Raw genomic sequence first — 19,234 nt, 5'->3', positions numbered from 1 at the left:
AATTTTTTTATGAACCTTTTTTTTTTTTTTTTCCTGAGTTCCACTCAACTGGACACCATGTGTTTAATTTTTGAAGCAAAGAAATATATATTTACTGATATACTGTGTGAAAACTATGAAATAAACATTTTTAATGCTGCTAATCTGATGTTTTCTCACATTTTAACATACTTTAATACTAGTCAGTACTCACTTCATGAAGATATAATATGCAAAAAAAAACAACAACTTTTTGTTTAAAAAAACCCTGTTAATTACAGTCTAATAACAATAGCAAGCAACCGATTTACATTGAAACATGTTACTGCAGATCAGGTTTATCAAGAACAGCAAAGTTACAGTAATGGTATGAATTGCAGTGTATTATGGGATGGTGCATAAGTGTCCACTGTTTTGGCTGATATGGAACTAAAACAACAAAACCCATGAATATACAAGAGAACAGCTGGAGAATAGCTGTCCACTTTTTTTTATTTTTTATTTATTTATTTATTTATTTATTCTAAATAATAATAATAATAATAATAATAATAATAATAATAATAATAATAATTATTATTATTATTATTATTATTATTATTATTATTATTATTAATTATTAATTAATTAAAAATAGTAATAAAAAAATAAAATAATAATAATAATAATAATAACTGTCCACTGTAGTAACCACTATGTATGAAAGGGTTAAAAAAAACAAACAAACATATTGTATGTAAATAAATTGGTGGTATTGTTGAAATGCAACAGTTTTATATGAGCGGTGTCGAAGCTTCCCACTTCTGACTAATATTGGTAGTCATATAATCTGTATTTAATGAATATGGATATGTTATGTTGTATCAGCACCAATGATACAACACTGATTAGCAATCAGACCTAATGTTACACACCATTTTATACAGTTTTTTTATACTAATACCAGATTGCACTTTCCAATATTTAGGAGTATGTCTGTTGGTTACTCGTTGAAAAAGTCTCCAGTAATGGGAGAGATGAGAATGGTGTTATCCACCCTTTGGGACTACGCAGCTCGTAATTACAGATTTCCATTTAGAGGGGGAGGCTCAGATTGAAATTATGCAATCTTTGGCTCCGTGACATAAAATTACTCATCTCGCTGTCAGTACGCCTAAGTTTTTCACAGGAACAAATAAACAAAACAAGTTCCTGTTGCAGCTGAGTTGCTTTATCACGTTTTGTCCTCTGTAAGAACTTCTACATGAGCTTAGATATACAGTCGCAGAAAAAATGATTAGACCACCCCTTGTTTTCTTCAATTTCTTGTTCATTTTAATGCCTGGTACAACTAAAGGTACATTTGTTTTGACAAATATAAGGATAACAACAAAAATAGCTCATAAAAGTTTAATTTCAGACCTGATATCTAGTCATTTTCCATGGTTTTCTTGATAATAACCAAAATCACTTAAGTTCTTCTATCAATAGCTATGGCATTGAACTGCGAGTAAGTCATGGTTCAACGATATCCCAGAAGGCTTTTGTCAGAAAAGAGAACAAACACTTTCCGCAGATCAAACTAAATTTGGCCTAATCAGTGACCAAAACATCAGTTTGGTTCACACATATTATGCACTGACCATTTAAGAGCAAAGTCACTCTGGAAAAACAAACTTCTCTCATTTATTTGTTTGTGGAACGGAGCAAGGAATTAGATTAGAATTGGCTTTGGACGCCAACGCATAATCATAGCTTAAGTAGGTACTGAAATCAACGTTTTTCCTTGGGAAAATTAATTTAGCTTCAACTGAAAACAAAATGTACTATAATTATATCCATCAGTGTGGGTACTAACCATAAGAGGTTGCTGTTAAAGTTTTTCTCAGTTGCTTTGGCTCAATTCTTGAAGTTGTGTTGTCATATGCTGTCATATCTTATATTGCTCACCTCTGAAAGCTGTTAGTGTCTCATATTAAATGTACCAATGGCCACAAAATGGGGATTTCCTTCGCTGTGTCTAAATAATGGTGGTCACAATGTGTCAGTGGTTTTCCAGTATGGAAGTGGACCTTGAAAATGTTCCCTTTTTCAAAATTTTTCATTGACTCTGAATGTTTATTGTACTAGAATGTTATTTAACCCTTTCATGCATACTGGTCACTAGAGTGGACAGCTATTCTACAGCTGTTCCCTTGTATATTCATGGATTTTGTTGTTCTTTTTTTTTTTTTTTTTGCACATATCTTTATTAAAGTTTGAAGACACTACATATCTTTTCTGACATGAATTGGTAACATTATACATTATGTAGATCTCTCCTGAGCATAAACCCCCAGAATCACAAGCCCTCCCCATAGTTTTCACACAGTTTATCAGTAAATACATGTTTCTGTGCATCAAAAATTAAACATGTGGTGTCCAGCTAAGTGGACATTTTTGCAACTTCATGAAAAATAGGGTCATAAGATTTTTTAAATTTTCTTTTTTTTTATGTATTTTTACAATTTTTAAAATTATTATTATTATTTTTTATTTATTTATGTATTTTTCTGAAGAAAATTTTCAGTTGCATTTTTTTCATGCCTAAAGAGGAATAAAAACACTCAGGAAAAAATTTTGATTGAGGTTCTCTAAATTCGTGCATGAAAGGGTTAAGTTACTATGGAACAACTTGACAAAAATGCAAATGTATCTGTTTATTGTGGTGCAAAGGTTGACAACATAAAAATAAAGCAACTAACATAAGAGTATGTTGTAATTGTTTGATGTAAGATGCAATAAACTTCCCATTTGTTGGTGATTTTCAGGCAAGTTACCAATTGCTGGACATAACAAAAGGATATTATTACTATGAGGAGTTTTGACTGTTGAATGGGCTGTGATAAATGTGATGATTTACACAAAAAAATAATTAATTTACCTTTTTAGGAAGAAAAACAATACAATAGAGAAGCACCATAATCTATTTTCAATCAGCTGTAATTGTTCAACTAGTGATTGAACCAGTTGCAGACAGTTGTACTTGGAGGTGTGCTAAAATATTTGCCATTTGTTTTGAAAGAATGAGAAATCCAAATCTGTTGTGAACAAGTCTCCTGTGGTTTTGAAGGTTTGCACATGTTGTTTTGCAGATATTCATTATATTTGAGCATTGTGCTAAATGGAATGTCTGGTAGGTAGACAGGCATGTGGCTGATCAACAACACTTACCAGATGTATTTTAGCCAAATACACACATATTTGTTTGACCCGTGTTCATGTAAATGTAATTCCTTTTGTGTTTATTTGTGCAGGTGATCAGATATGAATTCTGGCGTAGATGAATAAGTGGTTTAAAAAAGTGAAGTTGATGTAATTTACATTAAAAGTAAATAAATGAAGTAAAAGATAGTTACATAAGCAATCTTCAGTGAATTAAGAAGGTTTGTAAAAAAGTACAGTGAAAAACAATACTGGTTGTAAGATGAGGGCTCTGAGAACAAAATGCTATAGAACACAGTATATAGCATGATTTAATTTTGTGACATATTGTAACGCATTGTTTTGCATCATTTCATCCCACATTATATCATATAAGTTATATTAGCCCCTTTTACACAGCATTTCTGTAACAGGAATATTTCGCCTTTATTCCAGAACGACGTCTGTGTAAACAAAATGGTGGGATCATTTGGTCCCACCTTTATCACAGCTTTGTAACGCCTCTGGAGGTAGTAACAGAGCCGTGGTAAAGGTGGAATCATGATTCTGAAACGCTATGTAAAAGGAACACCTCTCATTCCTCAACCAAGGTGTGACATTTTGACTGGGGCGCCAATAAGGGGGCGAAAACATGACAAATTCAAGGAGCCTAGCATTTGTGTGGAGCCCATAGAGCAGTGGAGGGGGTCTAGTGGATACAGGCTAGAAGTTGTGAAAATTTTCATGTAAGATCCGCTGTATAAGAAAGGCGTAGAAGTTTCATTTTTTCATTTTCACGCTAGCGCATGTTAAGACTGGAAGTACGAGGTCTGAACCCAAATACGTGACCCGCAGACAAAAATACAATGTAATTGTGTTTATTAAACACAGACAGAAAATACAGTTCACACAAAAGGGTTATGGGTGAGTCCTCAGTGAAATTGCTTCGTGGATTCGTCATGGCGTCCCAACCCAAATGAGAAAGCCCACGGCCCAGGTCAGGAGCACACGAGGGGAACCCGACTAGGGAAAAACAAAGGAGCGTCAGGAGACAGACCAGGTCATACACAGAGAGGCAAGCAGACAGGCAACAGGACACTGGGGAAAGGCAAACTCACGTACCGTTAATCCAGGCAAAAAGGTCGAGCACGGGAATGGATACTGAGGCAGAAGCACAGACAGGGGTCAGGCAAAAACTCTGGCGTCGAGGAAACAATCCGGGTCAAAAACAGACAGACAAACAGGATCCGAAGAAGCGCTGGTAAGTAGACGCACAAGGGCGAATACGAACTGGCGACGAACAGGGGAAAACACAGGGCTTATATACACAAAAGGGAGGGAAGACAACGAGACACAGGTGGAACAAATCAGGGCGGGGACAGGTAATCAGCAACAGGTGGAACAATCAGGGAAGGGAAGCAAAGACACCAGACATGACACAAGAGGAGAACTTAACAAAATAAAACAGGAAATGACAGACAAGACAGACTAAACAGGCAAAAGTCCGGGGACTGATATGACAGCATAAGTGATGTTGTGTAAGCCCCCCCCCCCCCCCCCCCCAAAAGATCGAGAAGATACTGGATTGTATGAAAGGGTCCACAACATTTACCTTTCATGGGGCCCACAATTGGTAGTGGTGCCAGTGTGTTTTGACGACGTATTGCATGTGCAACCCCTGCGCTGGAGGGATTTAAAAATGAACGCAGGATGTGTACAGTAAACAAAAATATCAATTTGACCAGGAAGATGTCAAACTGGGGAGACACCGAGATCCACGGGCTACACTGGTTTACAATTTTGTAGAAATGATTTGCTTCAGAGATTAAATGTGCTAAATGTTACGTATTTTAATAAGATTAATTGGAAAATAAATGACAAAAGTGCCGGTTTGCTGATGTTTTCAAGGTATATGATTAAGTGTTATTACACATATATATTGGTTTATGTACATTTATATAATAGTTTTATAAATCTTCCACTAAATAGAACCTGTAAAGTGAATGTATTCTAATGTGCAGACAGTGTTTTGAAGTAGATCTTGTAGCTCTGAGACAAATATTCCTTTTGAGTCAAACCCATTCTCTTGTTAATTCTTGAATTTCACATTTTGACCCAAGGCTGTATCTTGGAAAGTTCAGCCAACCAGCATTTTTGACTTGATTTTTCTGTATCAGCGACTCTCATGTGGTAAAATTTCATTACTTTTATTCTGGAAGCATTTTCCTTGCAGACCAGTGCTATTGTCACTTAGCGGATAGCAGAGGACATGCTAACATTTGTGGAACGGTGAAAGACTCTGGAGAGGTTAGCAACACCACTATGCTCCGGGTATTTCGGACATGCAAGTTATACATCATGCTATACGCTGCGCTGCGTCAGTGCCCCTTTGATTGGAACCCAGGTCTGTTGTGTAAAAGTCCAGCCTGTCTCACCTCTGTTACTCCTTTGGCCTGGCTGTGGAAATCGGTCAATGGTGGAAAAAAGGTGGAATCACCATCTCACCTTTTTTCCGGGATCTCTGTGTAAAAGTGGTTACTATTTCCTATAATGATGTATTATTTGATTTAATTTGATTTTGATTTATTTATTTGTTTTGAACATGCAAAGAAACAAAATAAACAAAACAAAATAAAACATTTAAATGGACAGAATCTGTCTTCAGGCACATACAAATCTGAATGTTGCATGGTCGAAAAGGAGTAGGAAGAAGTATAAACTTATTTAATCCTACCCCTCAGTGCTTTTACACCTTTATCACTAACTTGATAGAAGAATCAAACAATACTAATTTCCCAATTGTAGCTTCGAACCACAACAAATACATAATGCAGTAACTGAATTACACACAACAATATGATCATGGCAGTACAGTCATACAAACAGACTCAACAATTCAACCGTTTTCTTCAATAATTACAGCATATTTATCAATACAACATCATCCATAAACAAAAGAACAAAATTTTAATGTATCTTTCTTTTTATTCTGAACATTACACCACAGCTACAGTCGGATCGATTGTCAGGACCATTACAAATGTAATTTAAACATGAAAATAAAGATAAAATCCAGTTAGATCAAGTCAGGCTTAGTCTGCATTTACAGTCATCAGATAAAGTCAGTAATAATATAATAAAACCATTAACACCATTGACCGTGACAAAAAAAGGGTGATCAAAGAAGTTTGTGAAGTAAAGGCACCCTGGATATCCCGGCTGTTAAGTTAGCTGGTTAAATTGTTCACAGGTCTCTTGATGCTGGATGATCACTAACAAAAGAGGGAATGTCTGTTTAGAATGTAACAAATAAAAGGAAGGATAGAAATGGAGTTACAGCTGTGGATTCTTAAGCAGTGATGCTAAGCTGTTATGGTCAATCTTTTCGTATTGAATTCCCGTACTGATATGTGGCTGATGTACAAATATAGTGTTAGTTAGATGCATTCGTAGAGGGTTAGGGTGTTTTCTGATTAGTGACCCTATTTGGTGAGTGAAAACAAAGAGACATCAGGGGTCACATTCTGAACTTTCAGTCATTACTAATCAGTGTTTGTAATGGACCGATTCTGTTAAAACTAAAGTCTAGTTGGTGGAGATGGTCTACAAATGTTCTGTGTTCCGTCTTAATGCTTAAGCTTGTTGGTAAGTGTATGTCCGATTTATGAAGATGTAGTGAAAACACTGGTTTAAATATGTCAAATGCCTGCATTGGTTGTTGATGATTGATGGCAAAAAAAACCCAAAACACTGAATTCCATAGAAGCCATAGTCAGTAACTTTTGTAGGAGTAGTTGTTCTAGTTTTGGTCACTAGGTTCCACCAACAAGACTGTAAAGTGATTTTGTCACATAGTACTTGATGGAGTTTACCGTTTTACAAAGTTAATGAATTTAGCATTTAGCATTAGCTCACCCATGGCCCCTAATGTTCCCACAATTCCGCCCCTCAAGGTTCAAGGTGACTTTATTAATACCCATAGGTAGATTTGTTCTGCAGTCTGTAGAGGGAATCTCAAACATTATACATACAAAAAAAGCATTAAAACCACAGGACACATACAGGGGACAGATTATAAACAGCACAGACAAAAGACATGCATAGGTACTCCCGGCAGCTCACTGATCATGGTTAAAACAGCAAGATAATCATGTCCAAATATGATCACTTCTGGCTCCAAAAGCCAAAATATTGACATATTGGCTTAAAAACAGTTCAGAAACCAATGGGTGCTGTCACAGTTCCTCCATCCACAACTTATATATATATATATATATATATATATATATATATATATATATATATATATATATATATATATATGTGTGTGTGTGTGTGTGTGTGTGTGTATGTATATATATATATATTTTTTATTATTATTATTATTTTTTTTTTTTTTACTTAAACTGTTATTGGTTGTTCCACAAACAAGCAAACAAATAAAAAAAGGGCAATGCTTTGACTTACATATCAATATAGATACTTGCATAAAGTGTGTAGATTTAAAGAAAAAAAAAAAGTACAAGAGAGGGTTTCGTGAAGCTCCATGAGGTGAGGGTTTTCTCCTTAGCTTTAAAACCATGTGAGATGTTTGAAGGTATTATTTTTATTCTATTGTTTTTTTTTTTTGGTAGTGGTTTATTGTTCTTTTTTAGTTGTTTTTAAATTGTATGGCTTTTTATGTTTTTGATCCATTCTTGTATTTTATTCTCTTATTTGGGTTTTATTTATTCATCTGTACAGCACTGTTTTCTTTTTTGTACAGTTCTATGTCTTTTAATCTATTCTGTATTTTATTCTTTTATTTTGGTTTTAATTATTCTTCTGTACAGCACTTTGGTCCACTGCAGTTGTTTTAACCTCCTGAGACCCAGGAAATGTCAGCAAAGTACCAGCTTTTTTTGCTTTTTATTAAATATGTGCCTACATTGGAAACATCATGATGCAACAGTTTTTTCGGATGCAGTTTTTAAAATTTTTATGGAATGTCCTTTGTGGTGGACAGTTTTCTTTTCTTTTTTTTTGTATAAAGTTGTGAAACTCTTGTCCACAAATGTGGACAGAAAACCCATGGCTGGGTCTTAGGAGGTTAAAGTGCTTTACAAATAAAATTGGATTGGATTGGATTGGATTGGAGGGTGCAGAGGATAAAATCAACAAAATCAAGGCCACTGGGACCACCTATCTAACATGGGCCAATGGAAACATAGACCATTCATGTTGCTCCAATTTGTCTCAAGTCTCTGGTCTCCATCCACAACTTATATACATACTATACTATATTATTAACCCTTTCATGCATAGTGGTCACTACAGTGGACAGTTATACTCCAGATGTTCTCTTCTATATTCATGGATTTGTTGTTTTAGTTTCATATCAGCCAACACAGTGGACGATTATGCACCATCCCATACACTGTAATTCATCCCATTACTCTAACTTTCCTGTTCTTGATAAACCTCATCTACAGTGACATATTTGAGTATAAATCAATTGCTAATTGTTATTAGACTGTAATTAACAGTTACAAAAAAAAAACACACACATTTTTTTTTGCATATTATCTGAGTGTGTAATAGCTAGTATTATAGTATGTGAGAAAATATCAGACTAGTAGCATTAAAAATGTTTTTATTTCATAGTTTTCACACAGTATGTCGCTTCAAAAATGAAACACATGGTGTCCAGATGAGTGGACATTTTTGTAACTTCATGAAAAATAGGTTCATAAAAAAAAATTCAATCACTTTTTTTTTTTTTTTTCATGCCTAATGAGGAATAAAAATAGTCAGAAAAAAATCTCATAATTCATGCATGAAAGGGTTAATATATCAGATAGAATCATACATTACATTACAACATATCATATTTCATTTTGTATCATATCACTTAACATTACTTTGTGTTGTACCATTTTTTTAACACCATTCTTTAACACAAGCCCGCACCATGAGTCAAACACTGCAACAGCATATGTCTGTCTCTGAAAAAGTAATTATAAAGTCATTTGATAGTGAGAACCAGCAGGCTGTAGAGAAGCAGATGGTTTTAATCAGGTAGTAAGTGTGATAGTCGTCACGTTTTTACACTGTTATACTGCTAGTGATGTCTGGATAATTCTAAAATATATTATTGTGTGAATGGAAAACACGTTGAGTTCACACAATCTGCCTTGTGGTTTAGAACTGGAGATTAGACTTTTAGATGACTATCCTGGACTGGAAAGGGAATTTAGGAGCTGTAATGAGGAGTGTGAGCTTTTCAATGTGGGACCCAAACAGGTGTATAAAGTATTCATAAAATCAGTTGTTTTGTTTCTGTGGTCAAGCGCTTTGCGAAATGTGACCTCCAAAGAATTTATTGCATTTACATTTAATACTCCAGCTCTTCGTCCTTATGTTTTATAATATTGTTGTTCAGCATTATTCAATCCCAGCGGTGAGCTGTCACACTATATTGTGCCGTTCTCTACCAATCCCACTCACTTAATCAACTCCATGTCTCCCCTGTCGCTTAGTGTTTGACATGCATATTTCTTCATCCCACAAGTGAACAGCATTAATCCAGAACACAGCGGTCCACATGTCCCACTCAGACACATCACAGGAACAGCCGCAGGACCGAAAGCATCCTGTGTGTCCGCTGAGAAATCACCCAGCTGCTTCACCTTGACATGAAATCCATCTGCTCCTTAACTTCAACATATTTTCAAACGTGCCCTTTTGGAGGAGGCACATGGAAATCGCCTCTAATTCCCTTTTATCTCATTTCCTGTTAGTGTGTTTATAATCTTCTATGGCATCTAGCCACTATTGTAAAACCCTTTCTTGCTTTTCTTTATCCTCTTTTTGAGTTAGTTTGATGCTCTCCTGCACTGTAAAAAATGACTGTAGAATTAACACCAAAAAGTTGTAAAATTGCAACATAAAAAAATTGTGACAATACAAAGCAAAGTTGTTTATTTGAAAAGATTTTTGTGTTAACGATTGAATCAAATATAGCTGTAGTTTTTACAAGAAGAGTATGTGAACAAAACCAGATTTGTGTGTAGAAATTATGTATTTTTATTGTTTGTAGAAAATAAAACTGTACATTGAAAAAGAATGTGGTGCCGTTTAAATTGCAAGACCATAACGTTGAAATAACAGCATATTTGCTTTTTTTTTTTTAATAAAAAAGTTATAAAAAAGTAAACAATTAACAATTTAACATTTTAAACTTGTAAATGAATGGGTTGGTAGAGTTGGTAGAGCGGCTAGTCCAGTAACCAAAGGGTTGGTGGTTCGAATCCTGGCTCAGACTGTCCATACGTCCAAGTGTTCACGGAAGAAACTGAAGCCTAAATTGACCTGGTGGCTGTGGACACCATGAAAGTGTAGAAAATGTGCTAAATAAGTGCAGTCCATTTACCATTTAAATCCAGTGTTAAATCTACATGTTTAAAATGTTAAATCTACATGTTACTCCGTAAATATGTTTACAGCTGGATGTATTTTTTACAGTATTGCTCTGGAAACCACAGCTGCCAGTTTTTTTCCGTAAATACAACCGGATTTTTTTTTACAGTGTCCTTCTTTTTGGACTTCTCTGGAAGTTTATCACACAAAATATTACAGCATTCGTGAAAAAACAATCATTGTGGGCATAAAAACACATTACTAATGATAAAAAAATGTTGAAAGATAAGCTCTATCTCCTTAAAGACCCAGTTTGTTTGTTCTTGTCATTGTTATTTAGCGCCACAAGAATTTCTAGAGAAAAAAAAAAAAAAAAAACTTGTGTTTTTTCTCATGGAGATGTGCCCACTCAAGTTCTCAACAGCTTGTTTTGATCATGTTTATTAGTCACCAGTAAATAATTTGGTCTCTTGCTGAGTGATTTTCCTTAAACCAGAACATATTGATTAGTATGACGTTCACAAAATAGTACAGAAAGTTCTCCAGGGCTTTGTACGGTATTCCTCTGTGGGTAAAACCACCACAGTGACCTAGCGAGGGTTAAACATGAGCAGCGCTGTGTTCCCTCCTTCTGACGTTGACGGAGCACACACACGCACACACATGCACACACACACAAAGACTTTCTCCGCCGAGGCCAGCAGAGAGCCAGAGAGGAGGGACTGTGTGCAGCTCTGAGAGCCAGCTGTCGTCTGTTCAGAGCTGGGTCTTTTCTCTCCGTCACTCCCCCGTTCTCCGCTGGCCTCATCACTCCATGGGACTCCAGACCTGGCCTCCAAGCTTACCACCTCTGTCCTCTATGGCCTGCCTTGAAGTGGAGACCCCCTCCATCTGCAGGGGGAAATTCAAATCAGGTGCCTTGTCTTTTCTTTATATATATATATTTTTTTTAATTTTTATCCTAACTTGCATGCATCTTATTGATTAATTCCTACATTTCCAGAAACTCTTGTTAATTATTTTTGTCCTGAACTGATGCTGGGAGTATATGCAGTGAATGAGGAGGGTGGTGGGGGGGGTTTGTAGTGACGTACACTCGGCTCCACCAGGAAATGACAGGGCAGTAAAGTAAATCTCATGGTAATGATTCATGCTGAGCATCTCTCTTTCTGGAGTCGCTGGAGTTTTTTTTTTTTTTTTGTGAATATTAAATCAAACTCACTGGAAAAAAAAAGCTCAGACAAGGGCAGATTTGTGAGATAATGCTCATAAGTTTAGATTCTGCATGGTTTTGTTTACATCAGCACTGTGAGACACTGGTGTGGTTTCCCGTCGTAGAACGAAAGCATGAATGTGCCTATGATGTAAGTGCACAGTCAGCTTCACTCAAATGATGTGCAATACGCAGATATGCTGTCGCTCAAGATTCTGATCATCATTTGCATTTTTTTTAATCTTCCTTGTTTGCATTCATCGGCAACTTCCCCTGATGAGAACAGGTCTTACTATATGGACTTGTGAGTGTTTATTAGTTTATTGTTAACTTAGTAAAATGTCTATTGAGTAACACTTTGTATAAAACAAGTTGTACGAAGCAGGTAAAAAAAAAAAAACGGCATATTTTCCTGTTGTTGCTGTTATTAAACAGTATTTAAAACAGTATATAAATGTAATATGTCAGTAAATATAGCATAAAAACTTAGAAAATTGCATCATAAGAGGAGCAGGAAAACGGCACAGGCTGTTCCATTATGATTATAATGCCAGATTTAAAAAAAAAAAAAAAAAAATGATCTAAATAAATTATTTTCATAGCCAGACTAAATATAATTCTTCCTGACAGACCGGTATGCCTGTGTAGAGCTGAAGGACACTCCCACTCATGGGAAAAGATACTGATCGTGCTCCACTTTAATAATAATAACACTCTAATAAAATGTGGCTATTGACAGCCATGACCTCGGTATGTCAGTGTTTTAAAGTATGAAACCATTGAAGTTCTATATTCATCTGCCATATATTTCTAATCATTGGCTAACAGTCCTTTTGTTTGCACAGCATAAGGTGATAAAGGTCTTTTGTTGGACTGACTATACAGCAAAATGGAAGTTTAAGGACATTTTAAGGACAGGCTGACAACTCAACTGTTACATTTGTCTATAGGCTGACAACATATTAATGTTTATGATGGCAGCAGAAATAAAAGTACTCAGCTGTCAACTCATATTTTGCTAATATGTTTATAGATCTGTTTTAATGGTTCCAGGAATAAAGGACAAAGCCTCTTATTAAATTAGATCCAAGTGTAGTCTCATCTCACATGATGGTAAGTTATGAAATCATAAAATCCAAGATGAGAAGCAGATGGTTTGAATCAGGTAGTAAGTGTGATAGTCATCAAGTTGTTAAATTTCAATCTGACATTTAATACTCCGGCTATTCATCCATATGTTTTATAACCTTGTTTTTCAGTATAGAACTTAGTTTTTATTCCTTTGCATGTTCGTCCCATATTACGTGGGTGTTTTTTTGGGTGTTCTGGTTTCCCCTGACATGTTAAAGGAGTGATATTTAACTTTTTTAAATGGAATTATGCATTTTAAAACATTTCTCTGTAGTCTACATAAACTGTAAATGCTCTCGTTGGGTTTGAATTCTTCATTAATTCAACTCCACAGGTCCATCTTCAATCCTATTTCTGACTAATGACACCAGAAAGGTCTTTTTGAGCGCTGGCCCTTTAAATGCACATGACCCCACCCCCTCCAGGTTGTTGACCATGCTTTCTGTCCTGTTAAGCCAGGGGGGTCAAACTCATGTTAGTTCAGGGGCCACATACAGCCCAATATGACCTGCAGTGGGCCAGTGATGATTAAAATAATAACGCAATAATACATAAATATAATATCAATTCCAAAATTTTTATGTCTAATTTCTATGTTTTAGAGTGAAAAAAGTAAAATTACCGTATACTATCAAAATTTTTACACCTACAAAAAATCCTTTAAAAAATGTGGAAAAACATGAAAAACCATGACCAAAATGAAATTTATTAAGTAATAAAGTGCTTTTTTTTTTTTTTTTTTTTTTTACAATTTATGCAATAATTTGGCCTCAGCTTCTCATTTTCACATGTTCATTACAACTTACAGATCACAGTGGATCTACAAATACACAAAATATTTAATAACAGACAGAATATTGGTACAATTACACTTAATTTTCTTAAGACATTTCAGATTGTTCATATTTGTTCAGGTTTTTCCCATTTTTTTTGTAAAAGGCTAATCTGTAAATGTTAACATTTCTTAAACTTCACTCTGACATTTAATGCTCCGGCTATTCATCCATATGTTTTATAACCTTGTTTTTCAGTGTAGAACTTAGTTTTTATTCCTTTGCATGTTCGTCCCATGTTACATGGGTGGTTTTTTTGGGGTGTACTGGTTTCCCCTGACATGTTAAAGGAGTGATATTTAGCTTCTTTAAATGGAATTATGCATTTTAAAACATTTCTCTGTGGTCTACATAAACTGTAAATGCTTTGCTTGGGTCTGAATTCTTCATTAATTCAACTCCACAGGTCCATCTTCAACCCTATTTCTGACTAATGACACCAGAAAGGTCATTTTGAGCGCTGGCCCTTTAAATACAAATGTGCCACGTCATGCCCCGCCTCCTGCAGGTTGTTGACCATGCTTTCTGTCCCGTTCAGCCACTTGTGTTCATTAATACAACCAACAGCTGAACATTTTAGGTAATCTGCTCGACGTTTGGACATATTTTCAGTTTTTACTAGAACCGCTGCTGCTGATAAACAGTTATGTCGTACTCGGAGAAATGTTTGTCGGAAGTCTTGACCTTATATGTACAAATGTCGTGACGTAACTAGTTATAAAATGTAACAAACTAAGCAGGAATTAAAACGGGTTGTAGAAATCCACTCGATTTTTGCCGGAATGAATATAAAGATAGCTTTGCAGCACCTGGAGGGTTCAGATTCCAACTTTATGAACTATTAGGGTCCAAATACACAAATAAATGTACCAAAGACTAATAAAAGTGGGTTTAGCAAAATATGACCCCTTTAAAACATGTACGCTAGGTTAATTCTCCTGCCAGTGTCCTTGACCATTGTTCTGGTTTAGGTCTGGCATTGAGCTGTCATTACATATGATGCTGGTCTCTACAAATAATAACAAAGTCAGAGATAAGAATTAAATGAATACAAATACATTATAACTTGATTTAAGTAGAGTTTTAAGTTAATGTTTGTGGGTTTTTTACTTGGTTCTTTAGTTGTAATGCATTTGAGGGAATTTCCAGTTATTTTGATTTTGCTTCAGTGTGAACCCTTAACACCATTAGAACTGATTTAGACCTGAATGGATGGGACAATAACACATAGAAGAGACAATCCCATGTGTAATGTCTGTCCATGTGGGGACAATAAACAGGAACTTCACTTACTCAACCCCAGCAGTGAGCAGTCACATCCTCTTAACAAAGAGAAGATCATGACGTCAGCTGAATAAAAATACTTTTCAGGTTACTTATTGCTTTTCCTGACAAGTTGTTACTTTTACCACCTCCATTTTAGCACAAATGTCTGTACATTTTACTTTTGACATCATCAAACAGCTCACTTTATTTACTTTTAATTCTTTTAAGGGATTTGCTGATTATTTTTATTTTTCCACGATTCATCGAGACTGATTTAGAACATATAGAAAAGACAATCTCTAGTTTAACAATCTGTGCATTTCATCATATAACAAACATAACAAGATGAATATGCTGTTAACCCTGTAAAGCCTGAACCATTAAATCACTGACAGAAATTTCCAGTTCTTTGACATTGGAGCCTTTATTTGTCCTTCTGATCAACCAAAAATTATTTTTTTCAAATATCAATTTCCATGTATGAGTTTCAATTTTGTATCATATTTGATACATCAGGTCTCAGTGCACAAATATTCTTATTTTTGATCAAACAAAAACATAATATAACACAAACATGTCTAACAAATTGGTAATTCCTTTTCAAAATTGGTAAAGTTCTTCGTCCTTCCTCATTAATGACAGTCTTGTAGTGTCACTGGAAAGGCCTCTGGTGAATGAATTCCTCCCCCCTGGTGGATTATCCGTGTATTGCATGTGTCTAATTGTATACATCAGGTTGTTCTAGAAAAAAAAGGCATCGGTTTTATATAGCGCTTTTCTAAGTATTCAAAGACGCATATTATCACACTGATCATGTAGAGGGCTTCAAAACTCATGTATCAAATATGATCCGTTTGGTGTTATAGGGTTAAAGCTGTAACATACAGAAAAGGGAGACTTCATAGTACAGAAAATTGTATTATAATGTTTAAAGTTCTGTTGCTCATATTGATAACATCTGTACATTGGACCAGTCATTATTTTTAGTTTGTTTCTTTTAATTGAAGGTAAAATTGATTAATAGTGTTAACGATAACATCTTTGAGTGTCCAAAAAAGCACTATATAAGTGTGAAGTATTATTATTATCATTATTAACATGATGGTAAAATGACATGTCCTTCAAAGGGCTTATTTTATGTTGATCCTTTGAGCCTGTACTTTATCATTTGACGTAAAGAAGCCGAGTTAGTGCTTCTACTTCCTCCTTCCTCATTAATGACAGTCTTGTAGTGTCACTGGAAAGGCTTCTGGTGAATGAATTCCTCCCCCCTGGTGGATTATCTGTGTATTGCATGTATCTAATTGTATACATCAGGTTGTTCAAGAAAAAAAAAAGGCATCAGTTTTATATAGCGCTTTTCTAAGTATTCAAAGACGCATAATATCACACTGATCATGTAGAGGGCTTCAAAACTCATGTATCAAATATGATCCGTTTGGTGTTATAGGGTTAAAGCTGTAACATACAGAAAAGGGAGACTTCATAGTACAGAAAATTGTATTATAATGTTTAAAGTTCTGTTGCTCATATTGATAACATCTGTACATTGGACCAGTCATTATTTTTAGTCTATTGTTTCTTTTAATTGAAGGTAAAATTGATTAATAGTGTTAACGATAACATCTTTGAGTGTCCAAAAAAGCACTATATAAGTGTGGAGTATTATTATTATCATTATTAACATGATGGTAAAATGACATGTCCTTCAAAGGGCTTATTTTATGTTGATTCTTTGAGCCTGTACTTTATCATTTGACGTAAAGAAGCCGAGTCGGTGCTTCTACTTCCTCCTTCCTCATTAATGACAGTCTTGTAGTGTCACTGGAAAGGCCTCTGGTGAATGAATTCCTCCCCCCTGGTGGATTATACATGTATTGCATGTATCTAATTGTATACATCAGGTTGTTCAAGAAAAAAAAAGGCATTGGTTTTTATATAGCGCTTTTCTAAGTATTCAAAGACGCATAATATCACACTGATCATGTAGAGGGCTTCAAAACTCATGTATCAAATATGATCCATTTGGTGTTATAGGGTTAAAGCTGTAACATACAGAAAAGGGAGACTTCATAGTACAGAAAATTGTATTAAAATGTTTAAAGTTCTGTTGCTCATATTGATAACATCTGTACATTGGACCAGTCATTATTTTTAGTTTATTGTTTCTTTTAATTGAAGGTAAAATTGATTAATAGTGTTAACGATAACATCTTTGAGTGTCCAAAAAAGCACTATATAAGTGTGAAGTATTATTATTATCATTATTAACATGATGGTAAAATGACATGTCCTTCAAAGGGCTTATTTTATGTTGATCCTTTGAGCCTGTACTTTATCATTTGACGTAAAGAAGCCGAGTTAGTGCTTCTACTTCCTCCTTCCTCATTAATGACAGTCTTGTAGTGTCACTGGAAAGGCCTCTGGTGAATGAATTCCTCCCCCCTGGTGGATTATCTGTGTATTGCATGTATCTAATTGTATACATCAGGTTGTTCAAGAAAAAAAAAGGCATTGGTTTTTATATAGCGCTTTTGTAAGTATTCAAAGACGCATAATATCACACTGATCATGTAGAGGGCTTCAAAACTCATGTATCAAATATGATCCATTTGGTGTTATAGGGTTAAAGCTGTAACATACAGAAAAGGGAGACTTCATAGTAGAGAAAATTGTATTAAAATGTTTAAAGTTCTGTTGCTCATATTGATAACATCTGTACATTGGACCAGTCATTATTTTTAGTTTATTGTTTCTTTTAATTGAAGGTAAAATTGATTAATAGTGTTAACGATAACATCTTTGAGTGTCCAAAAAAGCACTATATAAGTGTGAAGTATTATTATTATCATTATTAACATGATGCTAAAATGACATGTCCTTCAAAGGGCTTATTTTATGTTGATTCTTTGAGCCTGTACTTTATCATTTGACGTAAAGAAGCCGAGTCGGTGCTTCTACTTCCTCCTTCCTCATTAATGACAGTCTTGTAGTGTCACTGGAAAGGCCTCTGGTGAATGAATTCCTCCCCCCTGGTGGATTATACATGTATTGCATGTATCTAATTGTATACATCAGGTTGTTCAAGAAAAAAAAAGGCATTGGTTTTTATATAGCGCTTTTCTAAGTATTCAAAGACGCATAATATCACACTGATCATGTAGAGGGCTTCAAAACTCATGTATCAAATATGATCCATTTGGTGTTATAGGGTTAAAGCTGTAACATACAGAAAAGGGAGACTTCATAGTAGAGAAAATTGTATTATAATGTTTAAAGTTCTGTTGCTCATATTGATAACATCTGTACATTGGACCAGTCATTATTTTTAGTTTATTGTTTCTTTTAGATGAAGGTAAAATTGATTAATAGTGTTAACGTTAACATCTTTGAGTGTCCAAAAAAGCACTATATAAGTGTGAAATATTATTATTATCATTATTAACATGATGCTAATATGACATGTCCTTCACAGGGCTTATTTTATGTTGATCCTTTGAGCCTGTACTTTATCATTTGAAGTAAAGAAGCTGAGTCAGTGCTTCTACTTCAAGTCTTTTTTTATACAAGTATCTGTACTTGAGTGTGTACATGTGCCACGTCGGCAAAAAAAAAAAAGATGCATCCATATCAGCCTCTGCACTCGCTCACATATTGATTTTTTAAATACGTGGTTTAGTCTGTCTCAGAGTAAAGATGCTAAAACGGGACTCTGTTTGGAGTCTCTGATATTTATAACAGGAAAGTCAACATAACCCAGTGTCAGTCTATTTCTAAACTGAATTCATCTTTGCCTGAGCGACGGGGGGTTTTCTTCAGCCACACGAAACAAAAAAAAAAAAAAAAATAAAATAAAAGGTCTAATGGGAGACCTCCAGGGATGATTTGTTGAGAAGAACATGAGTCTGAGATTAGAGATTACATCAGCAGACAGGGATTTTCAAGCAGAGCCCCCTCTTCTTCTGTGCTTCTCCACAACCTTTGTTTATGCTCTGCTGGTGAGCACGGGAGCGCAGCCAGTTTGCATCACGGTGAGGTTAGCCAGGGTTCAGGTTCAACACAAGCTGACAGGGAGTGAGTGAGGAGGACCCCAGGCATCAGGTGGACCCCCATACTGATGCTCAAATGAAACCCTGCATTCCTTTGTGGTTCTGCTGCAGCTTTTTGATGTTATTGTCCCGCAACAAGGTGTGCTCATAAATGCTCTTGCCTGTGGCTTTCATTTCAAGTGGCATTGAATATAAATATGAAA

General features: G+C 35.2%; 1 protein-coding gene across 2 annotated transcripts in view; it reads left to right on the top strand.

The window, feature by feature from the left end:
* Positions 1–11,227: 11,227 nt before the first annotated feature.
* mrtfbb (myocardin related transcription factor Bb) overlaps positions 11,228–19,234 on the top strand; it is a 46,296-nt gene continuing 38,289 nt past the window's right edge. For both annotated transcript variants that reach the window (XM_030142130.1, XM_030142129.1), the window contains exon 1: positions 11,228–11,453. In XM_030142130.1, the coding sequence (XP_029997990.1) occupies positions 11,354–11,453 (100 nt within the window). In that variant the 5' untranslated portion in view covers positions 11,228–11,353. The remainder of the gene's footprint in view (positions 11,454–19,234) is intronic.

Source organism: Sphaeramia orbicularis, chromosome 8 (genome assembly GCF_902148855.1).
Source record: "Sphaeramia orbicularis chromosome 8, fSphaOr1.1, whole genome shotgun sequence".
Taxonomy (NCBI): domain Eukaryota; kingdom Metazoa; phylum Chordata; class Actinopteri; order Kurtiformes; family Apogonidae; genus Sphaeramia; species Sphaeramia orbicularis.
This window is presented reverse-complemented; position numbering and strand designations above follow the sequence as displayed.